Source organism: Alligator sinensis, unplaced genomic scaffold, assembly GCF_000455745.1.
Source record: "Alligator sinensis unplaced genomic scaffold, ASM45574v1 scaffold442_1, whole genome shotgun sequence".
In the NCBI taxonomy this organism is placed as follows: domain Eukaryota; kingdom Metazoa; phylum Chordata; order Crocodylia; family Alligatoridae; genus Alligator; species Alligator sinensis.
Window position 1 is genome coordinate 6,582,797 of NW_005841829.1, and position 17,016 is coordinate 6,599,812.

At 42.6% G+C, this 17,016-nt stretch overlaps 1 protein-coding gene across 7 annotated transcripts in view; it reads right to left on the minus strand.

Moving 5' to 3' along the window:
* The window catches only part of NADSYN1 (NAD synthetase 1), a 32,189-nt gene that overhangs the window by 7,475 nt on the left and 7,698 nt on the right, over positions 1 to 17,016 (minus strand). For 5 of the 7 annotated variants that reach the window (XM_025198672.1, XM_006014689.3, XM_025198717.1 and 2 more), the window contains 13 exons: positions 15,025 to 15,076; positions 14,339 to 14,427; positions 12,661 to 12,778; positions 10,746 to 10,877; positions 9,225 to 9,299; positions 8,896 to 9,020; positions 8,661 to 8,709; positions 7,080 to 7,182; positions 6,455 to 6,623; positions 5,934 to 6,069; positions 4,694 to 4,800; positions 1,702 to 1,833; positions 402 to 471 (listed from right to left, as the gene is read on the minus strand). In XM_025198672.1, coding sequence (XP_025054457.1) covers positions 402 to 471; positions 1,702 to 1,833; positions 4,694 to 4,800; positions 5,934 to 6,069; positions 6,455 to 6,623; positions 7,080 to 7,182; positions 8,661 to 8,709; positions 8,896 to 9,020; positions 9,225 to 9,299; positions 10,746 to 10,877; positions 12,661 to 12,778; positions 14,339 to 14,427; positions 15,025 to 15,076 — 1,357 coding nt within the window. Of the gene's footprint in view, positions 1 to 372; positions 472 to 1,701; positions 1,834 to 4,693; positions 4,801 to 5,933; positions 6,070 to 6,454; positions 6,624 to 7,079; positions 7,183 to 8,660; positions 8,710 to 8,895; positions 9,021 to 9,224; positions 9,300 to 10,745; positions 10,878 to 12,660; positions 12,779 to 14,338; positions 14,428 to 15,024; positions 15,077 to 17,016 lie in introns of all 7 variants that reach the window. The other 2 variants (XM_025198847.1, XM_025198796.1) reach the window with 2 other exon arrangements.

Sequence of the window (17,016 nt, forward strand, 5' to 3'; positions counted from 1 at the left end):
ATCCCTCTCTGCTCCTCTGAACCTCCCAAACAAGCTGCCCGCAGCTCCATCCTGTGCCCCGCCCAAGCTGGGCAGCACCTGCCCCTGCCCCAGCCCCACTCCCTCCCTCACTGTGGGGGCCTCAATCTGCACCCCTACACCTCTTCCCTCCCCCACGCCCCTTCCTCCCCCAACACAGACTTACTGGCCATACGCTACTCTACACACTGCCGGGCTGCATTCCTGGCTGCATGCGGCAATTATCAGTGACATTATGAGCCACATCAGTCAAAAAAAGCTGATTGCCAATTTTTCTTTTATCAATGCCAATACAATATGGACCGATATATCAGTGTACCTCTAACAAAAATCGGGTTTAGGGATAAGGCTTACCAGAGCACATTAAAGTCACTGTCCATTACCTCATCAATTTGTGACACTTGTCCATCTGCCAGGGGTTCTAACTCTGCAGTAGGTGGAGCTGACAGAATGCTTTGAAGGAAAAAAAATATATTACTTGACCGGCCTGCTAAAAATCAAGCATTTCATACTCTTTTCCAGCACAAAACTGCAAAATTATTTTGACAGGAAATTCAAGGATACCTACTATGGTAGGATGGATACCCAAGTCAACATATTCCCGGTACAGAGTACGATACTTTTATCAAAATAGTGCATTCAGGTTGCAGTCACAGCAACAATCTGGTCTGCCACTGAAGCTTTTGACCATTTGCTGCTCCTGTGAAAGTAGCCCAAACCTCCGGCCTACGTCCCATCCAAAGGCCTGTCCAGGCAAATACTGAAATAGATCAGAGCCTTTCCTACAGTAAGTTTTTGTCAAGAGTTTCCCGCTACTGCAGCTTCCCCAATTGGTAACATCATTAAGAAACGTTCTGTCCACTAGCTTCTGAGGCTAATGGTGTTATGTAAAAATACAGACAGTCATAGAAGCCTTGTCTCTAATAGTGCTCCCAACATTGCTACCACCAGTGGAACAAAATTAGAGTAGATAATATAGTGTTGCTAGAAGAGTTATAGCACACCTATTTTGACATATATTAACACGCATATGTCTTTAAAAATATATATTATACCCATGGAATAAAACTTTGTTAATGACTCAATTTAATTAGATTTGACATGTACAGATTGCCAATGTCAACATCACTGGCCGGTCACTGGTTGCTTAAAAAAATCTGTTCACAGTGATCCAGGAAAACGTGTTGGCTAGCATCTGACAAGGAAGTTATGATTATTAATTTACTGTATTACAGTGACAAAGTTTTCAATCAATCAGAACCTGGACTCCAATGTTTTAGATCATGCATGGCCAACCTGGGAGGTACAAGTAGCATAGGCAGTCTCCATGTGTGGCATGCAGCAGATCAGAGAGGGAGCAGGGAGCACAGCAACAGATAGGACAGCAAGCGGAAAGCAAAGTAACAGATTGGGCCAGGATCACGGGAAGGAAGCAAGAAGCAGAGCAGCAGATCAGGCAGGGAGAGGAGAGAGATGGGAGCAGAATACAGAGAAGCAGATTGGGCAGGGAAAGGAACTAAAATGGCACTCAGGGAAGGTGCAGGGCTGATTTGTGGCATATCTGCCAAAAAGGTTGACCCCCACTAAGTTAGATGGTGTAAAGCTGCTATGAGAGGAAGAAGAAGCACAGATTCTAGCACTTTGTCATCTACTGTGAACAGGGCCTAAATATTCACCACTTACCTTCTGAGTGATGTAAGCTGGAAATTTTCAATGCAACACTGTAGGAAATTTTTCAAGTCAGTCTTGCTGATTCCACCAATAGGGTTGAGATCGGCACTGGAGCAATCATACTTAGTCAAGTATCCTCGAAGACTGAGAGAGAACAAGGAGTTTTATAAGCAACTACAGTAACAGGAAGGGGAACAATAGGTTTATCATGTCTTTGTAAGTATTTATACAGCTAAGGTATACAAATATTAAGCAGTAAACAGATTAATGACCACTTGTGGTAGAGTTATGCCAAGACCATTAATTTGCTGGCCAGGAGATGGTGAAACTTGAATTCCTGTTGAGGCTGCGCTGAGTACAATGGTAATAAAAGTGAAATGGGAAAAAAGAAAAAAAACTAAGCAAACAAGCCCCTCAAAGGCTGCATTTACTGCAATGACAGCAAGATGATTGCTGACTGTGCCGTAGGGCTGGCACAAGGAACTCCCCTGAGCCCCTGCTTTTCTGAAGTGTTCCTTTTCCTGTGTGATTCAGATGCTCACAAGCCTGCCGACCCCAGGTGGAGACAACAAGAGAGATTCCTGCACTATATTTATTAAATATTACAAGTGACTAAAATTACCCATTTAATCTTGTTCTGCGCCTTACCTGATCTTGAGGGGTTAATTTCTTGCCAGAAATACTGGACACAGCAAACAGGTGATCAATGGACTACTATGCATATCATATACAACTGAGCATGCAAAGGATATGATAATGATAGCTGCTAAACTGAGAACCTAGTTCTACCCAGCTGGGCTGGTAACTAAGCAACAGATTATCCAGTAAGCAACTTTGATCTCTCAATGAGGCTGATCAGAGGTCATCGGGTAAAGGGGACAAAACTTTTGCTGAAAGCAGAAGGAAGCTACCCCCAGCAGAAAGACTGACTCACTCTATGATTCAGAGAAGAAATAGGACCCTGAACACTCAAAGAGGACTCTTAACAAAAGGTCAAAGACTACTCAAGAATAATAAGGAGACTTAGGCAGAGAATGGCCTATCATTAAAATAATAATAATAATGGTATTGGTAATTCCCCTAACTCTGCTTATGTCCAGTGCTACCTAAAGCAGAGTAATTATGTCTGAACCTTTGCAAAGTTTGTGTGTCGTGCACTTGAACTATTAGATGTTCCTAGTGAAGTAAAAACTGTAAACCAAAATGCTCACAAGGTTAGAGCTGTAAGAAAAAGGGTATGCTTAATTTACTAGGGCAGTGGTGCTCAACTTTTTTGTCCAGCAGGCCAGATGAGCAGTGTCCGGTCCCTTCACAGACTGGATCTAGCTGGTTGACCCAATCCAGCACCTGAGGCAGACAACGACAGGGCCCCATCCTGGCGCACAGAGTGGGGCAAGGGAGCAGCCCAGCTTCAATCCAGCCATGTGAGGGAAGGGGGCTTGGCCCAGCCCCAACCTGGCTCCGTGGAAGGGGAGGCATGTCTTAGCCTCCATCCAGCTCCACAGTGGGAGGGGGCATGGCCCGACCCTGGCCAGGTGAGAGGAAATGGGGTGTAGCCCTGCCCTACAGGGGGATGGGACATGGTCCTGCCCTGAACCAGCCATGGAGGGGGTGGAGGCATGACCTGGCCCTACAGGAAGAAGTGGGGAAAAAGGGGCATGGCTCAGCCCTGAACCAGCTGCAAGGGGGAAGGGGGCATGGCCCAACCCCGATCTAGCTGGGGGGGAGGTCAGGGCCCAGCTTCAACCCTTGGTACAGGGCTCGGGATTTGGGCAGTATGGAGGAGTAGCAATATTAACTGCTACTGCTCCCTAGCCACCAAATTTCCTGACCTTTGGGGAGCTCCACGAGCTAGATTCCAAGGCTCAGTAGGCCACCTTTGGCCCGCGAGCCGGAGGCTGAGCATCCCTATAACAGGGTGCTCTGGAGTCTGCTCTGCTCCTGAAAGACTAGAGCTGTGGGGCCCCATTCCACAAAGGGGAAGCAGGTGAAAAGCCTGTGCCCAGAGGAACCAAACTAAGAGACAGTGCAGGACCCTTAAGGGCATATAGGAATTGCAAAATGGGACCCAAACACAGGAGCCTTGTAAGTGTCCAGAATAGGAAGCTCAGTTAGAGCTGTGACACTTCTGGCTATGGAATAAGAAGCATTATAGGCAACTGTGGAAATATAGATAGTCCTAGACACTGAAACAAGGCTCTGGAGTCCTGGAAGTATGCAAAAAGCAAGGGATTTTTTTTTGTTTTGGTGATATCTTTTGTTGAACCAACCATATAGTTGGGATAGATGTTAAACAGTCTTTCAGGTACAACATATTCCTCTGCAGTGCTCTGCATCTTTCTTCCAAGATTAGCCTCAGAGGACCCTAATTCTACTTGGGAACTTCAGGTACCACAAAAAACAACTGCCATTCACTACCACCTCTCTCATTTGCAATTTGAACATATACACACTGTAAAGCTAATCATAGTGCCACCACTAGCCAATCTAAGGTCTATCTAAGCCAATCTTGACACAAAAATTACTTAAATACTAACTCAGTCACCCAAGAAAGAAAGAAAATCTTACCTTCCCAGGCCCCAACAACCATAGATTCCCCTTTTCTTTGGGATGATCCAACATGTGGGAGTGCAAAGCTACTAAGCTTAGTTCTGATTTTTTAAACATGTTGCACAGTTTCTGGTTTGATACCTAACAGATTAATTGCAAACGCACAAAATACTTGTTTACTTTTCACTTCCAATTTACTGTATAGATCACCTTTATTGAGGAAAGAACAGCTGCTCTTCTATTTAGTTACAACCCCAATTTCCTAATAAGCGCCTGGAAAATGCGTAAGAATTATCCTGTTCCTTTTGAGTCATATGTTTTCATTGATTCCAGTTCTCCCATTTTATTTTTAGATCATTATCTTTCCTGGATCACTGAATTATACTGACATTTGGCAGACTTATATAATGCCACTCCCTATTCACTCATTAAGGGATTTCTAGTCTACGCTTACCTTTCATCCACGTTGGCTGATCCAAGCACGAGAAGTCCCCCAGGCATTCCACGGGCCCAAAGACTCAGCTGAGCAAATAGGTAGGCAAGCACCATTCTTATTCTCGCCTACAAAGCAAATTGAGAAACAAGGCAGGCTTACAAGACAAACTACTTTGTCCTTCATCAAACAGAAATAAAAGTTAAATTAATCAATGATTTCTTGTATTGCCTGGGAAAAGATAAGATTAGCAACATTAACAAGATCTTTTGGAAACCAAGAACACTAATGTAGATGAGTGCTATACAAGCTTCCTCTTTCACATTGCATTTCAGTTGTGACTTGTGAGAAGCCCAAGCGTGGGCATAATAAGCATCCTACTGTGCACTTTATTGGTGACAAGTGGGCACATCTACATGTGCATTAATGCACTTTAGTTAATGCACATTAAATATGGTACATCCACTGTGAGATGCTAGGAAAATGCACATTAGCCTGGCTTAATCTGCATTAACTAAAGAGCATGCTTTTTAAGTGATGCTTAATATGCATTTGCCTATTTTAATGTGCAATAAGTAAAAGCATGGGGCTCCTAGACATTCAGGGAGCCTGCTCCAATGCCCTGGAAATCCAGCGCATCAGAGCAGACTTGATTAATCGATTAAATGCGTCTGATGGAGCATGGAAATTGACACCCTCTGGCAGCCTTTGGCGTCACGTGCATTAGCGTCCCTGTGCTGAAAAAATGGAAGTGGGGTGCTCTGAAATAAAAAGCCTTTGATGAGCTTTAACTCAAAGCAACCTGCTTCCATTTTTTCAGAGTGGGAATGCATGGGGATGCTGATACACATAACGCATGGGTGCTTTTAATGTATTAAAGCACCTGGTGCCACATCCCAGAGTGCATGTAAAAATGCCTAAGGTTTTTTAAGTGATGCTTTAATGCTCATTAAAGCACACATGTAGAAGCGGAGGAGTCTTTGGTGGCAGAGCAGCCTCTGCACTAGGACACTTGCTAAATGGCATCAGAACATGCACCAGCAATTTACTTTTACAGCTCTTCTCCGATCCACTCCAGCTAGGTTCTGAAAACACAGCAGAAACCCATTGTAACACTGGGTTTCTTCTGAGTCAGCATGCTTCAGAATTAGGATGTACTTACAATCAAGTTGCTCAAGGAAATTAGCAAATGTTGCAACCCACTATCACTAAATCACCATGTGTTATTTCAAGAAGGGTTTGTAGCCTACCCGGAACACACCTGCACATTTTGTAATGCCAAATTTTCTCTGCTGCTTCCTCCGTAAACACGAAACTGAGGAGACTTGCCCATCACAATGCTGAAAATCCCTACAACAGCTTTCACTGCCACATCTATGTTTAGATTTATGTGATAGCTGAGGAAAAACAGAAGCAGAAGCAATTCACTTGCATGTGTTATGACTAAGCAGTATGGTATAAACATAATTTTAGCTTTTTCTTGCAAGAGAAACCAAACACTCAGTTCTTTAGCATTTACATCAAGGACACAGGAGTAAGGCATTAAATCTGCCACTTATCTGATCTCAGACTTGGAGAGCCTGGGGAAGCCCTTTGCTTTCTATTTCCTAATTTCCCTATTCTTCCCCCAATGTTTCTGATGTGCCACCTGCCACTATTCATATGTACATAGGCCTTAGGGTTACTTACTTCCCACATTCTGCACATCTCTCTTACATATTTATCTTTTGGGAAACCTAAAACTGTACACAAAACCTTAACCAAGCATTTCTTATTCTATACCTGCCTATTTGTTCAGCCAGAAATTTGGCCCTGTTGCGTGTATCCTGGGAGGAGTTCTCACTAGCCATATAGCATGTAGTAAAGATACGTCTGCAGAATTCTTGGGGAACTTCAGGAGTGTAGGTATCTTCATTCACTATCCTACGCACATCAGTCAGCACACCTTGATCTGACGACAAATGATACAGAAGCTAAAACTTTCATGGATTTCTTGCCTTACTACTAAGTAATTATCCATTACTACCTTGGGGTTGAATTTCACTTTGGGCAACAAACTCTTTCATAATAATCTAAACATCAGATCCAAACATCCCAATTTTTGGATACTCTGAAGCAGAATCTACAGCCATGAATTTCACAGCCAACCTTTATTTCTATCATGGCCCAAACCACTACCATGAATTTAAATCTGCCAGGTTAAATTTGGATTTGCATTTTAGCTGGGATTTTTAAGGGTCCTACAGGAATTAGGTGCAATAAGTCTTTTGATACGTGTATGTTAGACCTTAATTTAATATATAAGCATCTAACCTCTATGTTGCATCATATGTTCTGAACATGCAGCTAGCATTAATCTAGCTCTAACTATTACAGCAAGAGTAGTTATTCACAGAAGCCTACTTACTTCCATTCTTTACTGCAAGGCAAACCTGACGACACATGGAGTACACAATGCAGGCTGTAGCAGAGCTGTCAGTTCCACCGCTAAGTGGCAGGAGAAATCCTGCCTTAAGCAGCAAGCAATGGGAAAAGTTGTAAAAAAGCACCACAGTAAAAATATATTTTACCTACAGCAACAACATTTTATATCCAATTCCAAGACCCTTCCTTAAACGAATTATGTACACTCCGGTGCATTCTGGTAATGCTCCAGAATGCTCCATTCTGGAACTCTGGTAATACTTATATGGAAAAACAGTCCTAGCTAAACAGTTGTAACCATCAACAGTGTGGACAGACTAGCCATGTAAAGTACCAGTTCAAAACATTTTGCTTACTGGCTAGCAATGCTGGGGAGGCCAACAGCAGCTAATGATGAAGAACACGATTCTGCAACCTAGATACCATGCAATATTTAACTGGATCACTGCCTGTAGTTATCCTCTACTATTTCAAATACCACCTCAGGGAACAAACTACTTCTATGTGCCTCTTGTCTTTTGTCCACCTATTTTAAAAGGCTTTCAAAAAGGTAAAAGGTGTCGTAATTTCTCAGCAAAGGGTAATAAGAGCAAAATCCTCTTACTTCAGTTCTAATATTTTCTCTGTTTGGTGGCATGTTTTTTGACCCCTACTTTTTAATTATAGTCTCTATAGGTTGCCTCAGTAGTAAAGGAACAATTTTCTTGCACTATCAATGATTAAATATTGCAGATGCAATTAATTACCTGGGGGTAGAGAGCTTAGTTTGAAAAAGGAGCCTGTAGAAAACTGAAATGTCAGTTTGTGTCAAAAAGAAAGAGATACCCTCTGACAACAGGAGTTCTGCTCCCAATTTCAAAGGAAGCAGGCTGAGCACTTGTAAAGTGATCTGAATATAATACTAAGGCCCCTGGCAGATGTTACACTTAAAATGCAATTAACCAATTAATCACATCTTTGGTAGTAACTCAGCCACACATTCATGCAATTAATGGCAGGATAAGACAGGCAAAGAAGCACAAAGTTATTACACAAAATATGTGTTATAACTTTTGGCTGGTTTCCATTGCATGTGTGACCAGGCCTGATAAGCTGATCAGGGCTCCCAGCTGATCAGGGCTCCCAGCCTCAGGGGCATACTGGAGGCAAGGGCCCTGATGCACCCATGAGGCTGGGAGTGGCAGCTGATCCCAGGGCTCCTACGTGCTTCTGAATTGTGCTGATCAGCTTACTGGCTTGCTACTTGCCAGTGCAGAAGCAGCCCAGGATCATGATCCCGGGCTCCCCCTGCACCAGCAGTATGGCATGATTAGGATCTGATCCTCAATCCCACAATTGTGCCTCCTGCCATAAACCTGTAGCATGGCAGAAGTCCTGGATCACAGATTAGATCCCATCATAGCTTTAACTGAACATCTGCCAGCAGCTTAGATATGTGCTTTAAGCTTGAACTAAAGATGCCAGTAAAAAGCCTCCTGGAAGTACTGAACTCCCAGACTTAGAAAGACTGATGTTTACAGTCCTATTTAAGGCACAGCAAGACAAAGATAGAAAGAGCTCCTACCTGTTTACTGCGTCTTAAATAGTCCCAAAGCCAACATGCAGGGCCAAGGCTGAAAGAAACAGAATATATATTCCAAGACAATTACAGGATAAGTAAAGATTGCTTATTAAATATTAATTTGACTTTATCTCCTTTGACTGGGTATTGCCCCATTTGGGCTATACATGCAATAAGGAACTATTTTAGCCTCCTTTTTTTTTTTAATTTAAGTATATCTGATTCTTTTTGTACTTACCAAATTTCCTCCTCAGGACTATGATATCTCCACTGGATTGGCTCGCTTATAGATACACATATCTCATCAGAACATGACAGTGCAAAATTCACCTTTACTCTGGGATATGAATTCACTCTACTTGCCTTATTAATAGGAAAAAAAATGGGAAGACATCAGTTTTAATATTTCATTCTTCTCTTAATCCATTACAGGTTCGCAAATAATTCTTGGTAAAAGTCAGGCATTTGTTAGTCTTTCTTTGTATCAAATGATTTTTTTTGGCTGAATGATTACCGAAATTTATCAGAGAACTGAAGTAGTAAATAATTATGTAAAAAAATGCTTACCAGGAGATTACGAGATGAAATTTCTGCCCTATAAGTTCGAACGTCTTCCAAGTCCAACGTGGCAACCAAGACTTCCTAAGGAAAGCCATTAAAAATTAAATGAATATTCCTCAAACAGACATGCAAAGGCTTTCCAAGCCCACCCAAGATATAATATAAAATGTTTAGAAAATAGATAGGCAGTCTTTTCCAGCGTAGGGACTAAACTCACATGGGTAATCCCAGTGATTTCAACAGAATTACTTCTGTGACTCAAGTAAGAGGAACTGACTTAGTCCACTAAATGGGCTAAACTAAGGCTGTCCAACTTGTAAGCAACCAGGGGCCACACACAAAGCAGGCTGCACTACTGGGGTCCACCTGCTCTGTGCAGTGCACTAGTGAGGGTCACAGGCCCCCAGGCTGCATGGCTTTCCCCCCAGTTGCACCATGCACCCATATCACCCTGCTGCAGCTCACATATATGCTGCACTGCAATGACCCTGGGGGGTAAGTGCAGAACACAGAAGCCAGGGGGTGGAGGGGAGCCCAAGAGTTGCAACTTACCCCACCACAAGCCACATGCAGCTCCTGAAATGCCAGCTGGACAGCCCTGTGCTAACTACAAACTATCTTGCTATCTCTCGGTGGGTAAAGTTCACAATGCTGCAAAACACTGTACTTTATACCTTTTTACATCCAACTGCTTACAATAAGCACATAAGTTAACAGAGCCTCCCCCTAATCATACTGGGTGCGTCTACATGTGTTTTACTGCAGAGTAGACAAATTAGCTCCACAGTAGTGTCACAGTCTACACATGTGCCGGTATTAGGGTGCCGTAAACTAATTAACTCCACCATAAAATAGTACTGTCTGAGATAGTACTATCTTATGGCAAAGTCATTACAAGTGATCAAATGCACTGGGCATACATTGTGCCTGGTCACCCTAGCCAGCCAGGGACCAGACTGTTGCCTGACCTTCATGCCCCAGCCAGCCCCTCCAATGCATGATGCTGACCCCCAGAGCCTCCTGCCAGCCCAGGGCTGCTCCACCCCAGCTCAAAGTGCTGCTGTCCCAGGCGCACACGTAGTTGTTGTAGTTGACCCTGGCTGAAACTGCTCCAGAGTTTATTGCTTTGCCTTGATTTCACATGTAGATGCACCCACTAATTTCTAAACAGGCAGGCCTAGTCTGCATGGAGATGCTTAAAAATTCTCCTCATGTTGTACCTCTACCAGCGGTGGCAATAGTGCCAGTGTAGACTGGGCAAGAACAATTTTACTACGGTACCATCCAGGTTTCTAAAAAGATTTCCACAACCTGGTGAAAGCATGCATGCCTGGTGTACACTGGGGCTTCTTGCCTGTCTAACACCAATGGAATTAAGCCTGGACTACAGTGGGAAAATTTCTGAAAAGCCTCCATTCAAACAGAACCCTGCTAACTGCAGCAAAATAAGAAAATGAAGGTGATGCACAGATGAGAGACCAATGAGTGAAAGGAATCTTACAGCATAATTAATTCAAAATGAATTACCACATCGTCCAGAGAAAACTGGGATCCTTGAGCAACAGTATCTCCATTCACAGAAATCATGGCGCAACCATCATAGTACAAACGATCACCATCACAGCCTTTCTGATTGGCTAAAATATAAATACCACCATTCTAAGAAGAAAAATGTATGAAGTTGGTTTCCTAAATATAACTATTTGAAAACAAACAAATGCTAAAATGGCAAAATGCTATTTTCTACCCTTTATTCCTGCAACCACTCTCTCCATTTTTGGACTTTGAGCCAGAATAAATGGTCATTTGAAAAGCACTCAGCTCTCAGCTCCCTGTGGATACTTCAGAAACAAAAACGGACAATAACCTCCCTAGCAGCTGATACATATAGAAAGCAAGAGCCTTCAATTGCTACCAGCTAATATAGAGTAGTTTTTTGGCTTCAAGTGGTAGAGATCTACACTTTGGATTTGTTGACAAAAAAAAGTAAGCATTTGTGACTAACCACAATCAAAGCATGGTAAATCATTAGGAGACAGTCACACACACACACATAACTTCTCATGGTTCAGTTTACCATACAATGGCTTGCTTTAACTTTCATTATTATGACCTAATATCTAAATATATTGTTTCTTTTTAAACTAAGCAGAATTTTAATGAAAAAATGCTAATGCTTTTTTCTTTTGGAAAAATAAAATCTCCTTGCTGATCTCCACTGCCAAGTTATAAACTTCCATTGCCAAGTTATAAAACTCTGAGAAAGAAAAGGATTAAGTAATCTTTTAGGAAAAAAACTGCAAGTTTTGAGTGCATATCAGGGTGTAAATTCTCTTACTGATATAATTATAATTATTGTTAGAATGTTAAAATGATTATGTGAACTGAGAGACAGGCAAAGAAGCCACAGAAGCTTGTCTATGTTTCTGTACGTGTGTCTACATGTGCAATTAATGAGCATTAAAGTTACTGTGCAGTAACTTGAGGCACATTAATATGTGGCTGGGAATGCTTCTACACATGCTCCTGTCAGGAGTACATTTGCTCCCAACCGGAAGAGTTCAGTGCAGAGCTACTCCAACTACTCCTGCTCCACCCCACTGCAGCAGCCAGAGGGGATGCAGGCTCCCCTGGGTGCCCTGGGCTGGCAGAGAGCATGGGGGTCAGGCCTGGGCTTGGGGGGAGTGAGGGAGCTCTTCCACTTCTGGGGCAGCTCCCTGCCAGCCCCATGCCAAGCATGGTTCCTATCCACCCCATGCTGTCTGGCTGACTGGAAGCAATTTGCTGTCTACACATGCACTACTGAGCATTTACTCTAGTATCTGTATTTCTTGGTACTAGGAAACCATGCATTAACCTAATTTACTAATTTAAATTAGTCTAACTGTGCAGTAAAGCCTCTCATGTAGACATACCCTGTATATACTAGAAAACCTATACCTTCTGCTCAGTGGATTATAGCTGGGTAGTGAACTGCCACTGTATTATGGGGAGCACATTGAGAAGGACTGGTCTTATATAAGAACTTATGGGGAATTATACATAGAGCAACTACAGCTACCAGCAGTCTATACTATGTACAGAATACATATACCATCTTCATACCTGCACTTGCTTACAGTTTATTGTTATTTCCCTCTGGGTACAACTTTTCATGATTTCAATGGATTGGTTTTGTCCATTTACCATTACAGTGTGTTTTCTTTTTTAATAAAATGGTCCTAAATATAGAGGATTGAGAGGCACCAATTTTTTAGAACTCTTAACATTAACAATGATCAAATAAAATCAGGTTTTTAACTCTCCCTTATTAATAACAGGTTTAACGTAAAAGTGCCACTGCCACAAGGAGATAATATGTCCTGTCGGAGCAAAGAAGTCTCCTCTGAAAAACGAGATACATATAACGAGGAAATAAAAGTTAGTCTTTTAGAAGAAATACCTTTGCTGTTGCAGAGTTTACCAAATCAACCCGGATGTAGGCTTTCTGCAGAACATGATGACTCCCAGACGAGTTAGTGAAAATCTCCACTCCATCGAGTCCCATTTCAATATGGGGGCTGCCCAAATGAAAGGCAGAACAGTACTTAGTAGGCAATGTCACAAATGAAATGTATATTTCATGTATAGGCATCTCCATGAATCACACCAGGAGTGGCCCCCACAATGGGTCCTTTAATGTTTTTCATTTTGCTGCTTGTCCCATCCCCACCCCAAATCCCTGCTTAGCAGAGGAGCCTTGCTGACCAGCCCGATTGCTACTGATTGCTGAAAATGGTAGTTTTAACTATGCCAAGATTTTTGCTTCCCTAGCAATCAGCAGGGCCCTTCCACCAATCAGGAGCAGTGGGGGAGCCAGGGCCAAGCAGCAAAATGAAAAACGTTAAAGGAGCTGCTGTGGGGGGCACTTCCAGCGTGATTTACAGAGATTCCTATTCATGTACCACTTAAAAATTAGCGAACACTAGCAACTTTTCCTTGCCTACAAAAAAATCTGCCAGTTTAAATATACATCATGGTTAGGTCAACCAATGCAAGCATTTGCTAACACAGCCTCTGTATTCCTGCATTGCTTCTTTTCTGTTGTCAGGATGGATACCATTTCCTAGAGGAAAGAAGGGGTTTTTCTCACCTTCTTCCCACAAGCAATGGAAAGCTATCCTCTTAAAAGGGAATCATCTGTTCATAGGTCTGAATATCTTACCATGGGCACGTCTACACATTTATTGCTCCCAGATGCACCATTTGAATGTACGCCCAGGACCACAGCATGTTGAGCTGGGTCGGAGCAGCCCCAGCTGGCAGGGGGCTCAGGAGGTCAGCCCGCCAGGCCAGGGCTGCTCCAACCTGGCTCAATATGCTACAGAGGGGCTGGCTGGGGCATGAGGGTGCTCCAGTGAGAGGCTAGGCAGCAGACAGCCCCCCGCACTGAATCATCCTTGTACCTCAAATCAGCCAGATCAGCATCCACATGTGCACTTCTCTAAACAAAAAACTCTGCAGAATTTAAACCGCTGCAGGGTTTAGTTTCCTGCAGCCTAACAGGGCTGCATGTGTTGACACAAGATGTTTACTGAGGAACTAATCAGTCTACTCAACATTACAAGTCTCATGTAGAGAGACCCACAGAGAAGCAAAAAGTAAGATGATCTTGGTTGGAGAAGGGAAGCTGTCCAACACTTATCTTTATCTAAAACATATCTTTTTAAAGTAATTAAAAAACTTCAGACAAAAAAACAAGTATAATTCTAGAGTACATAACCGGCAACAAAATTTATTTTCCCCACATGATATTCAGCTGATATTCATGATACTCCTTTAAAAAATATCAGGTTGATGATTAAAAACAAAGAGCACCTAAGGTAAAGAGTTAGTGATACACTTATAAAGAAGTCTGTGCTCTAGGTTATTCAAGGTAACGAGTCCAATTCAACCTGTTACATTAGACTGTTTACAAATATCAGCCAGATAGAAAGGGTGAATTAGTCTGAACTATTTCATCTGAGCTAATGTAACTGCATTTGAAAAGAGGGTCATTGGGAAGGTAAAATTCTGCAGCTCTCCTTTTGGCAGATTTAGGGTATGCTTTATCCTACTTTCCATCTTTCCCTTTGTCTTACCTATTTGGTGCCCACAATTCTTCACAGATTTCAGTCCCTAGGCAGGTATCTTTGGTAGCCAGCACTGCATCACCAAAAGGAACAGTTTCCTGCGATAGAGAACAAGATGTGTGTGTGTCATGATTTTACTTAGTTAGACCTAAAACACAAAATCTAGTTCAGATTATGAACTACTCAGAATTTCAGCTATATTTAGATCCACGATTTTATTCCAGACCCACCTCTCTTTACTCAACATCCTACAAAACAAAAGTTGCTATGGCTAATGGCCACCCTCCGACTTAATATGGAGTTATGACAACAGTTCACAACTCTCTATTTAGACCAAGACAGAGAGATTTCATGTTACGGCTTGAAATGCTACATGCCTGATTTCTGCATCAACCATCAAAACAGAGAAAAATCTTTATATAATGTGCAATTCAAATATGACTTGTAAGCTCTTGGCAGGCAAATCTTTGTTCGGTAAATGCTGGCTCCTACCTTGCTGAATAACATTAACGTTTAAGTCAACATTTGAGGCTAAAGTATGTTCTTCCAACAGTAACTGGGAAATTCCACTGAAACTACTGAATATATTCTGTTGTGATCAACTGCAGAGTTTGGCCTCGTAACTTTCTGTTGTTTAAATTCTGAACTAGTTGATACTAAAATGTAGTTGGAAAACATTTATTCATTCCACTCACCTGTCCTGTAACCTCCTGTATCATGCGGGGAAGAAAATATTCTTCCACATGCCTAAAACAATCATACAGATTATCAGTGTCTAGAAACAAATTCTGAGCTTTGCTTTATAGCTACTGTTCACCTGTGCTTGTTTCTAATGCATGCCAATGTAGGCTAAAGCATCTTGGTGTGCTTTCATGGGATGAATTTGGCCCTGAAGGTAAAGAATTAGACCTTCACATTTGCTACAAGACTAATGATAAATGTTTTCAAAACCATAAAATAAGAACAATCCCATTTTCTTCAGAATAAGTGCCTTAACCACAATGGAGAACTTCAGGCTAAACGATTTAGAAAATGTTGGAAATGTGGGGGGTATCAGTTGAGTTTTCTCTGTTCTAAATTCAGTTTACAGCTTTGCAACTCTGCAAAAACAGCCAGTTTCCCTTTCTAAGGGCTGTTTCTTTTATCCACAAATCATTGGGTGTGGGGAAAACTGACAACTCTTGTGCCAAATCTAATGGTCTTATATGAACTGCAACAACCAAAAACTCTCTTAAGGCAGAATGTTTTATTGTATTTCTGGATATATACGCATGAGCATTCATAGAGATGATTATACAAGTTAGCAGTGGACAAGCGGATGGTAATGTGCCTCCTTTCTAGTGGCAGAAAGGTTAATGCTTGGAAAAATGATTTCCTAACAGGCTGGGCGCCAAGTTCACAGGTCTCCTTCCTCCTGGCTGCATACATTAGCCAAAATGCTATAAACTGGGTTTTTCCCTGTCTAGGAATCAAGGACTGATAGTCACCTCTGCTCACTCTTTTAGCAAAAACACAACAATACTCAGTAAGTACTAAGTTTAATGTATGTCATACTTTAAGAACAAAATGTCAATTTGGTTTGATCAAAATGATCTACTGCGAGATTGTGAGGAATATAAGGGAAGAAAATACAGTTAACTGAAACAACATTGCTAGAGCAGAGGCCTATCCATGTGGTGCAGGACTGAAAGGGTTCCAGCTCTTGTATAGGCCCCAAATACCACCTTTTTTTTTTTTTTTTTTCCCGCCCGAAGGGCAGGAAGTCAGCTGGGGTCATAGGATCCCAGCAAAATAAGCATCCAATTTACTCTTGAAGGTGCTCAATGTAGGTGCTTGAATCACCTCCGATGGCAAGCTGTTCCAGACCTTGGGGGCTGAGAGAGTAAAGAAATTCTTCCTTATGTCCAGCCTGAAACGGTCTTGCAGTAGTTTATAACCGTTTGACCTCATCATCCCTTGGGACGCTCTGGTGAACAAATGTTCCCCCAGATACTGGTGGTCACCCCTGATAAACTTACAGGTGGCCATCAGATCACCCCTGAGCCTGCGCCTCTCCAGGGTAAAGAGCCCCAGGGCTCTCAGCCTGTCATCGTAAGGTCTGTTTTCCTGACCTCTGATCATGCGCGTGGCTCTTCTCTGTACTCTCTCAAGCTTCTCCGCATCCTTTTTGAATTGTGGAGCCCAAAACTGGACGCAGTACTCCAGCTGCGGCCTCACTAAGGCTGAGTACAAGGGGAGAATGATGTCCCAGGATTTGCTTGAGAAGCATCTATGGATGCAAGCCAGCGTTTTGGTCGCTTTACTAGGCGCAGCATCACATTGCAAGCTTATGTTCATCTTGTGGTCAATGATAACCCCCAAGTCTTTTTCTTCTGTAGTGCTAGCCAGTGTAGCACCGCTGAGCCTATAAGGATGCCGCAGGTTTTTCCTCCCAAGGTGGAGAACCTAGCATTTTTCACTGTTAAACACCTTCAGGTTCTCACCCACCCATTTGCTGAGCCTGTCCAGGTCAGCCTGGATCGCCCCCCTGTCATCCTGGTGTGGATGCTTTGCCCCAAAGTTTGGTGTCATTGGCGAACTTGGCCAGTCCGCTTCTGACTCCAGTGTCCACATCATTAATGAAGATGTTGAACAATATAGGTCCAAGGACAGAGCCTTGGGGGACCCCACTTGTCACAGGGCACCAT